Genomic DNA, 13,832 nt, shown 5'->3' on the forward strand with positions numbered 1-13,832 from the left:
CTGCCAAGAAAACATCGTGATGTGACGTCAACCCATGGATCAGTAACGACTCGGTGCTCGCACAGGGGACTACCTTTACTTTTTTAGTCCACATAATTACGCTAGAATACAATTTTGTTACGATGGGTAGCCATGTTAGTCTGTCTGCAGCAGTAGAAAAGAATAGTAGCATCTTTAAGACTAAAAAAAACCCCACGTTTTGTTAATATTTAAGTTGCTACTGGACTCCTGCTCTTTTCTACAACTTTATTAGTCTTTAATGTGCCTTAAGGGAATTATTGGATGTGTTATGTTGTTAACTGCTGTCAAGTCACTTCAGAGTTATGGTGACCCCATGAATCAATGTCCTCCAAAACATCCTATCATTAACTGTCTTGCTCAGGTCTTGCAAATTGAGGGACCTGGCATCAATCCATGAGTCAATCCATCTCATGTGGGGTCTTCCTCTTTTCCTGATGCCTTTAGCTTTTCCTAGCATTACTTTCTTTTCCAGTGACTCAACTTTTCATTATGATGGATGAAAATTACTGAATTGATCTGTATTGGCTTTGGTAGAGAAATTCCTATAATTCCAGAATTACTTTTGCAGGTATGTGTCGGAAATAGCTTCAGCCTATTCCTTAAATTTAATCATGGCAGCAAGAGTTGTTTACAGGGGACCAGGCCTTTTTTAAAAAGAAAAAGCCCAGCAGGAACTCATTTGCATATTAAGCCACATCCCCTGATGCCACCATTGTTTCACACAGAGCTTTTTGTAGAAAAAGCAGAGCAAGAACTCATTTGCATATTAGGCCACGCACCCCGGATGCCAAGCCAGCTAGAACTGCATTCCTGCTCAAAAAAAGCCCAGCACGAGACACTGGAAATCAAATTCCCCCATGTAGGTTTGGCAAAATCAAGGATATTTATACCACAGTGGAAGTTGTTCTTTTATTGAAGGGGCAACATTCACAATAATTTGAAAACATTTTGGCCAGTGTGATAGCTCCTATTTGAACACCTGCTTAACTCTGATTTTATTTAGAAGTAGGGGTGCCAGCTTCCAGGTGGGACCTGAGAAGCCCTTAGAATTACAGCTCATTTCCAGACTTCAGAGATATGAACATATGAAACTGCCTTATACTGAATTAGACCATTGGTCCATCGAAGTCAGTATTGTCTACTCAGACTGGCAGCGGCTCTCCAGGGTCTCAAGCTGAGGTTTTTTCACGCCTATTTGCCTCGACCATTTTTAGTTGGAGATGCCCGGGATTGAACCTGGGACCTTCTGCTTATTATTTATGCACAAAATGATTTTCAAATATTTTTATTTATGCACAAAATGATTTTCAAATATTTTTCATTGTTAACAGAATACCACCACTTAAGTTGCATACAATTGACGTCCTGGATATAAACTGATTGAAAGTCAGCCTGTATGAATAATTATACATTATATTAATTATGTAATTTTTACTTTACATGTGAGTAATGTGGAATTATGTATCATATTTTAGAGCCCTAACCCCTGTGGGGGGGGGAAATTGAAACAGAGTAAAAAAAATACTTAGGACCTTCGTTTGGAACTGGGCTATAAGACCACTGCATTGGATTCAATTATTTCATAACATAATTAATATTAGAATTTTTTTTGCCCAAGTGTTGGGTTTCTCACAAACCTTTTGCTTACCAAGCAGATGCTCTGTCACTGAGTCACCGTCCCTCCCCTAAGATCAGGACCCCTGGAGAAAATGGATGCTTTGGAGGCAGGATTCTAGCATTCTATCCCAATGAAATTCCTGCCCTCCCCATCCTCAAATATCTAGGAATTCCTAACTTGGATCTGTCAACCCTTATCCCTCCATCTCCCACCAGCGGCCAGGGAGGGACCTTGCAACCCTCTAGAAGACTGTATTTAAGGGACAGTAGGTTTAATTTAGGAAGTCCTTGTTTTAATTCATCCTTTTGAGTGAATGATGTTCTGTTCCTTTTTTAAAGTGTGTACAACAGAAACATTACACGCCTTAATAGTCCTTCTTTTCCCTCTGTCTGAGCCCGCCTCGATTCAACCATCTCAACAGCCAACGAACCAAAGAACTCTTATTGGAGCAGGAGAACGCCGAGTTCTCCGCTTAACCCAATCAGAGGCAAACAGCTCGGGTAGAAGGCGGGAGAGCAAGGGAAAGAGGACAAACCTGAATCTTGTGCATTGTTTGATTGACAAACGGAGCGGCAAATCAGAAGCAGACCAAATGCGAAAGTGGCCAGAGGAAGCCAATGGGAGCTTAAGACGATTGGGGAACTATTCAGATAAGGGACGGTCTCCGAATGCCTATCGCGGGTCTCCATAGGCTGTCAGAAGGGGGTGTGGTTAATTGATGCTCTGCGACCCCGCCTTTCTTTTCGCTGGGAGGAGACCAGTGGCGAATGTCCTTTGCAGCGCTGGCTTGAAGGGGATGCTGAATGGGCTGTGGCTGTCGCTGGCTGCCGGTTTCCTGGCCGCGCTACTGCTTCTGCAGTTGCTGCAGCCTCCGTCCGCGTCTCCCTCGCTCAGCCTTGCGGGGCTCTTCCACGATCTGGTCCGCTATGGGAAGACCAAGGGCGGCTGCGGGCAGCGCCCAGACTGGCTGCGGTACTTCGACGTGCCTAAGAGGTGAAGGACGCGGGATCCGAGGTCAAGCCTGGGAGGCTGCGCACGTTTCTTTGGGGGACTAAGCAGCTAGTCACAGCTGTTCCCCCCCTTCATAGGCTTCATTAGGAATCAGTCGCTAAAGTGCCTCTGGGCATGTGCGGAGTACTTTCCCATTTGCTCGGTCGCTTTGAAACGTCTGTGCTTAAGGCTAGGGACTGAAAACCGGCTTGTCACCAATGTTCCCTCTAAGCTGCAGAGCCTTGTGAGCAAAATTTCTACTTTGTGAGTTACTGCTGGTATTAAAGTTTTGAGATATTGGCATTAAAGTTGTGAGCTACTGCATAAATTATTGTGCTCTGGGGTCATCCTTTCTGAGCTAAGACACAAATGTGTGACCTGGAGGCTAACAGTTTGTGATCTAGATCACGCTTAGAGGGAACACTGCTTGTCGCCCGTTTTTAGTGGGACGGGTGGTTCTGATGCCCCGTGTGATTTGGCAGGCTGATCCATAGAATCAGACTATCCCCAGGGTGGAAGAACTCAGTAATAATTGCTTCTTTGTTTAAGCACGAAGCCCAGGCGCTGTTAGCCAGGGGGGATTTAAAGGTAGTTCAGGTGTGTGCGTGGGAAATCAATGTTGAGCGGCAAAAATTTGAATGACGTCTGACGTTTCTTGCTGTATCCAAGCACAGAATTTTAAATCTTTATACAGTGCAGGAGTGCCTGGGGCTTGACAGTTACTGCTTGTGCACTTATTGGAAGGCAAAAACAGGTGGACTTCCTAGTAAATATACAACTTCGACGCTCTTAGAACTCTGCTAGTCAGAAGATCTAGAACAGGGGCAGTCAAACTGTGGCTCGGGAGCCACATGTGGCTTTTTCACACATACTGTGTGGCTCTTGAATTCCTCACCACCCATTGGCTGGCTTGGAGAATGCATTTCTCTCTTCTCCAAGCCAGCCAGCAGCTTGAGAATGAATTTAAAGTTGCTTTCCTTCCACCTCTCTTTTTGTCCCCCATTTGTTTTCCTTCCTTCCTTCCTTGCAGCTCTCAAACACCTGACATTCACGTCTTGTGGCTCTCAAACGTGTGTTTATTCTGTGTGGCTCTTATGTTAAGCAAGTTTGGCCACCCCTGATCTAAAAATTGACCCACTCCCCCCATGAAAGTTAGAATATTCAGGAAAGTGGCTTGCACTATCCTAGGCAGGGGAGAAGGCATTCCATCCAGTCCTTTGTTTTGCTTACAGCCCTGCCCAAGAGCCCAGCCTGAGAAATATATTTTGTATTGCCTTTGGACTGACTTTGTTTCATGCACCTGCCCTCTGGCTGTGCCAAGATAGGATGGTTTTGGCTATTACAGTCCAGACAGGAAAATCCAGGTGAATATTTGCAATAGTACCATCTCCAGCACCCAAATGGACCCACAAAAGTCAGAATATTGTTTTACTATTTTTATTTTTTCAAAAGAAAAAGTAGGGGTACAGAAGGAAAAAAGGGGAAGGGGAAAGTATAAATTCATCAATAATTTTCAAACTTTATGAATAGTTACATACAAGTAAAATCAACTGATTTAGTAAAAATACATAATTTGCATGTGAGCAGATAGTAAACCATCCTATTTTCTCTTTGGAGGCTGAGCTGCTACCGTCCATTTTCCCATCTCATTTTACTGGCCTTCTTGGCTAGGCTTCTAGAAGTCTCTGATTTCTTTTGGTTTACTGTGAGGTAACCTGGTCTGTTTGAAATGAAGAGATTAATTCAGTTCCTTGGGTGGCCTTCCTGTTATCAGCTCCCCTGATAAGGGGCAAAATCACTACAAACCAAACCTTAAAAGCTCTCCAATTTGATAGTTGCAGTTCTGGATAACAAAACAGATGACTCTTCTAGCATTAATCTATCAGTGCCACTGGATGGTGCTAAAGGTCATGTTGGTGCTCTTTTTCAGGCAAGGAAACCATTTGGTCTTTAGGCTGTGGGGAACTTGGGAGCCCTTTGCAAGAACCGTCAGTTGATTTTTGCTTCCTTGCTTAGGTGGTTCTGTCACTTCTATGTCGTGGCTGTGATCTGGAATGGCATCCTATTCCTGTGGCTTATCCAAAGCTTGTTCTTCTCATGGCCCTTCCCAGTTTGGCTTCAGGATTTGCTCAGCATTCTTGGAGAAGCATCCCAGGACCAAAACAGAGGCATGTATGGTTCTGAAAATGTGTATGCTTATGAAGAGGAAGGTATAGCCCTTTTTCTTTCTTTTTTTAGTGGAAGACAACCTATAGTGACCTGGTATGTTTAAGTGTTTCCACCAATAAGCTATGCTTAAATGATTTTTCAGAATATGAAATCAGTGTGCAAGTGAGCTTTAACTATCTTGCAAAAGATATTTACACCTAGCTCTTAGCAGTAGTACTTCTGTTGTACTTTCCCTGACTCTTTAGTGGTGATGGAAAGAGCCGTCAGGTTGCAGCTGACTTACGCAGACCCTGTAAAGTTTTCAAAGCAAGAGACGAACAGAGGTGGTTTGCCATTGCCTGCCAATGCACAGTAACCCTGGACTTCCTGGTTGGCCTCCCATCCAAATACTAACCAGGCCGCCCCTGCTTAGCTTCCAAGATCTGATGAGATTGGTTAGCCTGGGCTATCCAGATCAGGGTAACTATTTAGTGTTATTATGAAAATGGGGAACATGGTATAATCCTCTGGGACTGAACCATTCGAAAAGTTAGGGATGGGATTTCACATGTGCCAGCTGCCTATTGCAAAAAAAGAATCCCATCTTGCATAGCAGGCTAGCACATCAGAAAGAGGCACAGGTTGACCAACTACTTTACAGGATTCAGAGATCCCTCAACATGATAACTTACCTGGTCTAGCTACTGGAAAGCATTCAGAAATGCAGTCCTGCTCTTACATTCTCAAGTGGTCCAGTCTCAAGAGGACTATCTTGAGTCCTCTTTTCTGAATATGTAAGTCCCAGGATCATCTCATAGAATACCTTACCATTGGATTAATTAGGTATTATTTTAGTATTATGTCCCGCGCTAATGAGGTAAAAAGGCAAAGGTAGTCTCCTGTGCAAGCACCAGTCGTTTCCAACTTTGGAGTGACGTTGTATCACGGCAGACTTTTTATGGGGTGGTTTGCCATTGCCTTCCCCAGTCATCTACACTTTCCCCCCAGCAAGCTGGGTACTCATTTCACCGACCTCAGAAGGATGGAAGGCTGAGTCAACCTTGAGCCCAGCTTCTGCTGGTCGTGAGCAGAGAGCTTCGACTGCAGAACTGCAGCTTTACCACTCTGCACCATGAGGCTCTTCTACTAATGAGGTAGCCAAGATCTTTTGCACTAAGTGGATGGTTTCCAAAGCACAGCATCACCTGTTCCAAGAATTGTTGCCTTAAAAACATCAAGTACTTGGGTGTTCTGTATGTATAAAGTTCTTGCAGTGCCACTGAGTGTTTTCATGCAAGTCGCAGCATGAACTTTCCTCTCCTATAGTTTGCTGAATGAACTTGCCATTCTCAGCAATTGTTTTTACACAGCAACCTGTGTTGGTTTCTAGGTGGCGAGACCCTCTCCGCTTTCCTGGTTTGCCTTTTTGTCTGGCTGAACAGCTGCCGGCGACTCTGGGAGTGTCTTCACATCAGTGTGTTCTCCTCAGGAGTCATTCACGCTGTACAGTATTGCTTTGGACTCTCTTACTATGTGCTGTTGGGCATAACAGTGTTAAGTCAAGTGCCTTCTAGTGTCCGGGCAGGTAAGTGGCATCTTTAGTGTTTTAGTATTAAAACAATGTGACATGCACACATTTCCATTTCTTATTAGAGTAAAGGCCTGGTCTGTGCATGGCAGATGAATGAGTTCAGAGGATTCTGAGGTGGGGAGTGAGTTTTGCCACTGGTGAGGAAAGAGGGCTACCAGAAGAATGGTGGATTTTGACGGATGGAACATATATTTACTTATCTACTTTATTTATATTGCATCTTTCTCCCTAATGGGGACCCAAAGTGGCTTACATCATTCTCTTCTCCATTTTATCTTCACAACCACCCTGTGAGGTAGACCAGGCTGATATTTATAAACACATTTTCTGTTTTTTGCATGGTCCAGGGAGAGGGGGCAGTCTGATGGTCTGTTGGTACCACGGCCTTGGACTCCTGATGTTCGTTTGGGCCTCAGTTCATCAACAGAGGTGTCTTGTGATTCTAGCAAACCTGAGGAAAAATAAAGCAGGTAAGGTGTCTACAGTGTGTATGCTCCATGTTTGTTTGTTTTTCCCCCACTTTAAGAGGAAAATGTTAGTACAACTCCTGCTTGTTTCCACAGTATCCCTTTGTGGAACAAGTCTGAAATGGAGGCTCCAGCTGAGCTGTATATGAGCAGCATTGTTGAGGGGCAAACCTGCATTTGTGGTTTATATGCTGAAGTGGAGGGGCATCTCATTCTTAAAGAGCTGTTAAGGCTTGTAGGTGAGGTGTGCTGAACCTTCTTTCCGGCCTAATTGTTTTTCCACCCTTTTTGCTTCACAGGAGAGGTGGTGAGTTTGGACCACAGCATTCCTTTTGGCGACTGGTTTGAAATGGTGTCATGTCCACACTACTTTGCTGAAGTTCTAATATATGTATCGATGGGCATTACATTTGGATTCAGCAACTTAACCTGGTGGCTCGTGGTGATGTACGTGCTTTTTAACCAGGCCGTGAGTGCTGTGCTGTGCCATGAATTCTACTTGAGCAGTTTCAAGCACTATCCAAAGCATCGGAAAGCTTACATACCTTTTCTTTTTTAAACTATTTGCTTTAAGCAACTTAATGCCAACTTTGGCTTCTCACCTGAAAAGAATGCCCGGGTATCTGAGTAGTTATTACAAACCAAGGATTTGGCTGAAATTGAATTGACACGGATGACTTTGAAATGTGTGTCTGGTTCTGAAATGGCCTAGGATGGCCAAATGGCCTCCTTAGTGTTCGCAGCTAAGAAATATGAAAATACTATTTATGATGTTGACTTGACTTGGATAGTGCAGGCTAGTCAGATCTTGGAAGCTAAGTAGGGCTAGTTTTTGGATGAGAGACTACTTAGAAATATGAAGGCCATGACACAGAGGCAGGCAAACATCTCTTGACCTGAAAGCTCTATGCCGAGTCACCATAAGTCAGCTATGACATGACTGCACTTTCCTCCCACCACCACCATTTGACATGTTAAGATCAAGATCAATAACCTTTATTGGCGTAATTTTTGAGACGTTAAGGAAACTTAGCAGTTGCGGTTTTGGAGAACTGGCATTATGCACATTGTGCTTGAATCCTGAAGGGCATTTTCTGCTGTGGAGCCTAGTGGAATGTAAACAACTTGCTTAACTTGGCAGAGCAAGAACAATTTATGGCTGGGACCAGTTATGTTCAGAAGGAATTGCATGAAGCAGAATGAAGATACAGCAAGCGTGTGTATCCCTTTGGTAATGAAATGAGAAGAAATCAACACTTTTGATTTTTATATGTGAACAAACTGCACTAAAAATGATTGTGACTGAGACAAGGTTAAAGTTTGGTCTCTGAGTCACTTTCTCTCTGTGACACTCACACAAATGCGAGTAATAATCTGTCGTGAGATTTGGATGTAAATATTATAAGACCGTCTTAAGTAGTTTGTGAATATTTTGTATGACAGACAGTTGAATTTAAATTGTTTAAAACTTTCAGAACAGAAGGGGGTGAGTTAAAAACCAGATTCTTTGTGCTGCACTTTCTTACATTGGATGCTGCAGCTACTTCTCCATGCCTTAAAGTGCAATGCTAGTATACTTCTTGCTGGCATGTTTCCTGTAACCATATATATGGCCAGAATAGTGCGACAAGTTCTAATCACTGATCACTGCTCAAAATCATGCAAATACAGAAGTGTATAGCTTTTAATCTTGACTAAGAGCTGTTGATAAGATCTCTGTTATGTCCTGGCCTGGATAGCCCAGCAAGCCTGATCTTGTCAGATCTCAGAAGTGCTAAGCAGGGTCAACTCAGGCAAGTACTTGGACGGGAGACCTCCTTGGAATGTCAGGAGGCAGGGGCAGGCTTTATTCATCCTCCTCTCTGAATATCCTCCAGGCCCCCCAGCAAGGGTCAGTCACCAGAGGTCAGCATAACTTCCAGTGGCACACACGCACATACAAATACGCAAATACAAAAAAACCCTCAAATCTCAGCTGTGTCACAGCCACACCCTAAGGCTTGAAGCAACTCTTAAGAAGTTATTTGCTGGAATCTCCTGCCAGTGCAAGTTATAACAGTTTATCTCAAGAGCGTTCCTCTTGGGCAATGCAGCCAGATGTTTACGGAGGTTTGTTTCCTGGTTCAGAGAGGGAAGAAGCAAAGCTGTAAGAAGAAACCTCGTCTCCATCATCCTGGAATGTTAATGCAGTTTGACATATTGTATTGACTTTACTTACCTCCTCTTGTCCTCATTGAGGACACAAACTAGCTTATATTGTTCAGCTCTCTTCCAATTTTATCCTCAAAACAATCCTCTGACTTAGGTTAGGCTGAGAGTATGACTGGCTAAAGGTCACACACCAAGTTTTCAGGGCAGAGTGGAGATTCGAACCTGGGTCTCCAGGATCCTAGTCTTGACACTCAAACCATTCCACCACACTGGCTGTCAGCATTTAACATACGTTACAATACTGAAGCCTGTTGCAATAGGCTCTACATATGGTCAGCTTCTAATACTGGCACAATTGATCACCAAGACAGGGTGCCCAAGGGTGATTCCTGGGTTGGATCACCAAGACAGGGTGCCCGAGGGTGATTCCTGGGTTACACAGGCTTGGGTAGTCCTGTGCAAAGTGAAAGCAGGGCCCCTATGCCAATGGGGGAAACTATAAACCTAAAAAAGAACAGCTCTGAATTCAGAGACATTGCTTCTAACCAAAAAGACTGCTCTGGGGTTCTCTCCATTCATCACCTCAGACCAGCTATGCCAGCAGCCTGGTGTAGTTAAATGCGTGGACTCTTCTCTGGGAAAATGGGTATATGTGACCCTTTAGCCATATAGTCACAGATTTGGGAACAAAGTCCTGATGGCTGTGGGCAAGGGCCTAAAGACTTTGGTTTGGATCTAACCAGTTTTTCTGCTGATTTGAGGAGGGGGGGGGTCCCATCTGACCACCCAAAAAGGTTGTGCTGGGAATCATGAGATCTGCATGTAAAAAGCCACGTGGAATGGTGGTTTTAGTAAAGAGAGGAATTGGGTAAGATGGAGTGAAAATGCTGGCTGTATCCAGCCCGTTGTACAAGATGCAACGAAGAAAAGCGAACGCTAGGTTGTGTGGCAATGTGTTTCCTAATTTCCTTGTACATTTGCTTTTCTCCAGAGAATGTTTTCTATGAATTGATTTTATTTAGTACAGTGGTTACACTATTTCCATAAAAGTTTTATTTTTCACTTTACAGTGTCCTGTTCTGTTCTTTGATCTATAGAATTTCGCTGCCTCTGGAGAGTTTATATGTAACAAAGCAATTTATTTACTTCATTTTGAGCTTTATATAAAGCTTCAATATGGAGTTTGAGCTCTAATAAGAAGTTTGACAAATGTCCTCATTTTCTATGTTGATGGAATGGAAGAAGTATTCCTGAAGAAATTAAATGCTTGTACAAGGCTAATTTTCCTGCTGCAGTGAATCTAAATTAACCCTGTGTGTTGGAACCTATGAGCTTCTCTGCTGGCAGAAGGGAAGGTGGTCTAATTCCCCACTTCACTGCAGCCCCTTTCCCATGTGGCTTTTAGTCCAGGCCAATCCCATGATTCCCAGCATAGTTTTTCAGGGTTCAAAAGGGTTCTCTCATAAGGAAGGAAAATTGACGCTATCTGAAAACACTGTACCTTTGTACAATTTACACATGCATGTGCGTATATTGGTACATTTTGCATAGACCAGGGTAGGAGCACAGTTACATAGTACAGTGAAAACAGGACCAGATTGACTATTTAAGGCCACTGGGAAAAGTTCAGAGAGGGCAGCCCTGAGCAAATCTTTCCTTGCCTTACATGAGGGGCAACCCCATGTGAAATGAATTTTGCCTCATACATGGTAGTTTGGGATTGCACTAATTATTCCTTGCAGCAAAAGCAAGTTACCGTGGGCAATATCAGTAGAACTCGCGCATTTTTTGAGCAGCAAGGCAGTTCTTGCTGGCTTGGTGTCAGTGGGTGTGGCCTAATATGCAAATTAGTTCCTGCTGGACTTTTACAAAAAAGCCCTGTGTGGAACAATGATATGTCGGGGGTGTGGCCTGATATGCAAATTAGTTCCTGCTGGGCTTTTTCTACCCAAAAAGCCCTGAGTAGAACTTTTCTAAAGTACTTTTAAGGTCTCCAACTTGATCCAATAAATGCTGAATCCTAAAATCATAACCAGAGCACTCTTACAGCCCTATCATAAGCATGTCTACTTGGAAGCATGGTTCACTGGCCCCAATCTAGTTGTACAGTTAATATGTAGATAGTTGAGTGAGAGCATGCATGGGGATATATGTCTGAATTAGTGTCATCAGGGCTTTTTTTGTAGCAGGAACTGCTTTGCATATTAGGCCACACACACACCCCAATGCAGCCAATCCTCCAAGAGCTTACAGTAGGCCCTGTAATGATTGGCTACATCAGGCCTAATATGCAATATGGCCTCATATGCAAAGCAGTTCCTGCTACAAAAAAAACCCCTGAGTGTCATTCAAAACAACCCAGTACAGATAGATGTGCGGGATCAACCTTCTAAACCCATTGGTTTCAATGGACTTTAAAAAAAGAATTGGAGTTTGATACACATCTGAACGCAAACACAGTTTATGCCTGCAGTTTACAGTACAGTAAGAGATATACCTATTCAAGATTATTTGTGTGCTTGAACCTCTACTGCAGGATTTGATGAGATTTACTTCTAAGGCATACAGTCTTTACAGCTGATCTAAGAAAAGATTTTATCTCCATTATATTAATGTTAAGAGAGGCTTTCTATTAGACTGATTCATACACAGGCAATTAATACTTGATGTCTCCTAAAGTGAGTAATTAGGTGATAATGAAGTGGGCAGACGTATTAATGAAATTATCCTTGTAAAATAATTGTACTTGAGTTAACATCAATTGATATGGACAGATCCACCTATAATGATTGATCTCTGGTGGCTAAATTTACACATGCATGTAATCACAATGTGAAGTCAACAAAATGATTACAATATTTGTGAACTAACGCAAGACTTTTATTCTATCTATTACTTTGTTCATAAATGCTGGTATTTATAATCCCACAGCACAATCTTAAATGAAGTTACACCCTTTTAAAAACCATTAAAGTCAATGAGTTTAGAAAAGTGCAACTGTTTAGGATTAGACTGTCAGTGCTTTTGCACCATCACAAAGATCAAGAACATTGTTTTTGTGTACCATAACCCAAAATAAATTTCCTACTTTTGTACTAAAATTTAATCTCACATTCAAAACGTCCAGTTGAACATCATCTGAATCACTTCTAGAGTAGGTAGCTCTAGACCAAGAATTTTATCCCCCAGCCCACAAGATTTCTCTGTGTGTTTGCAGTAAGATACTGGGGATGGGCACGAACTACATTTTTACAGTTTGCGGCTCATGGCTGAACCACAACCCATATGAACAAGGAGACTGGTTCATGAGCCTACCTAGTTTGTATCAGTTTGTGAGCCATTTAAAGCTTTTCACGGGGAGCAGAAAGCAGGGTTTAAATGGTTCCAAAGTCAGCATCAAAATTTGTAGAAATTCATGGTTCTTAAATTCACGAACATCACTTTGTGAACCATGAAATGACCAAAATTTGTGATGAACTTAGTTTGTCAGCCCATTCTTGCCCATTACTAACTGTTTGTCCAATCCTGGGTGAAAAAAAATAGGCAATTTTACATAATCTGTTTTGAGTTTTCATTGTTTATTAGCCTTTAATTTGCAGTAATCACTTCAGATCTTTTTCTTGGAACAAGGAGTTATTTTCTCTGAAATCAGTCACTATAAAAGTCTTATGAGGATACGAAAATAAAAGGCAAAAGGATAATGTGATAGGAACTAGCTTGGCTGCCTGTGTACCTAGGCTGAATAAAATGATTAGCATATCTTAATTCATACAAGAAGTTACTTAAATCATTCAAGTCTTCACAATTTTTTAAAAAGTCAATATTGTTATTGCATTTTATGGTAAGTCTGCAAGACCCATCACTTGTTTAAAGCATTACAGTAATTTTCTTTTTTAATTATTTGAATGTTAATCTTGTAAATTGCAAGCGCTAACAGGCCTGTTTTAGCTTGTTGCTAATTTCCTAATTGTTTGTTAAGGCAACAAGCAAGAAGAAAACCCCCTCTGCAATGAAATAGCAAGCTACCAGTGATTTGCTGCTAAAATAACAGTTGTGCAGGATGTCAGAAATTTCTGGGAATGGGGAAGTGGGTGGATGAAGAAATAGATTTGCATGTACTTATCTGAACTTCTGGTAAAATGGTATAGAGTGTTTAGCAACATGAGTGGTTAAGTAGATAATGCAAGAAGAGACCAGAGAGATGAAGTATAGGCATGTCAGCAGCTAGTAGCCATGATACCTAAATGGAAACTTGTGAAGAGATGAATAAGAAAAAAACCTGCTGTGAGTTTTCTGGAAACACCTACTCATCACCCTTCAATACACAATGCTGCACTAGAAGGACCCTATCCAGGAAGGAACTTACAGTGCATTCCTAAGAACACTTTGCCTTGGAAGTGAACTCACTTGAATAGGATTCTGAGCAGATCTTAGATCACTGTGATGCAGAAGAGTTCGTGTGAGCTTATTGACTTTGATGGACTCAAAAGGTCTCTGCCTAGGATGGCACTGTATATGCGGCAGCCTGAGTTATCAGACATGGTTCCAGTGATGAACTTGGTGATTGATTTTTAGAGCCAATATGGTGTAAGAAAGTGTTGGAGTAGGATCTACAAGTCCCAGATTCAAATCCCTGGTCTCTCATGAAGCTTGCTGGATATCCCTAGGCCAATCATTCTTTCTTAGCATAACCTCCTTCACAGGGTGGTGGTTTTGGGTTTTTTTTTAATTAATATAATTTATTTACAACAGGATTCTTGTGAAGGTAAAACAGAGAATAATGCACACTAACCTGAGCTGATTGGAGAAAGGATTAGATAAAGATGCACTAAATATGTATTTTATA

General features: G+C 42.2%; 1 protein-coding gene across 1 annotated transcript; it reads left to right on the top strand.

Annotated features, from left to right (window-relative positions):
- Window positions 1-2,378: 2,378 nt before the first annotated feature.
- On the top strand, window positions 2,379-10,048 carry SRD5A3 (steroid 5 alpha-reductase 3). Its single transcript, XM_060246378.1, has 5 exons — window positions 2,379-2,632; window positions 4,646-4,839; window positions 6,168-6,362; window positions 6,716-6,838; window positions 7,135-10,048. The coding sequence occupies exons 1-5, from the start codon at window positions 2,436-2,438 to the stop codon at window positions 7,392-7,394; spliced, it is 969 nt and encodes a 322-aa protein (XP_060102361.1). The 5' UTR covers window positions 2,379-2,435; the 3' UTR covers window positions 7,395-10,048.
- Window positions 10,049-13,832: the final 3,784 nt, after the last annotated feature.

This window comes from Heteronotia binoei, chromosome 9 (assembly GCF_032191835.1).
Source record: "Heteronotia binoei isolate CCM8104 ecotype False Entrance Well chromosome 9, APGP_CSIRO_Hbin_v1, whole genome shotgun sequence".
In the NCBI taxonomy this organism is placed as follows: Eukaryota; Metazoa; Chordata; class Lepidosauria; order Squamata; family Gekkonidae; genus Heteronotia; species Heteronotia binoei.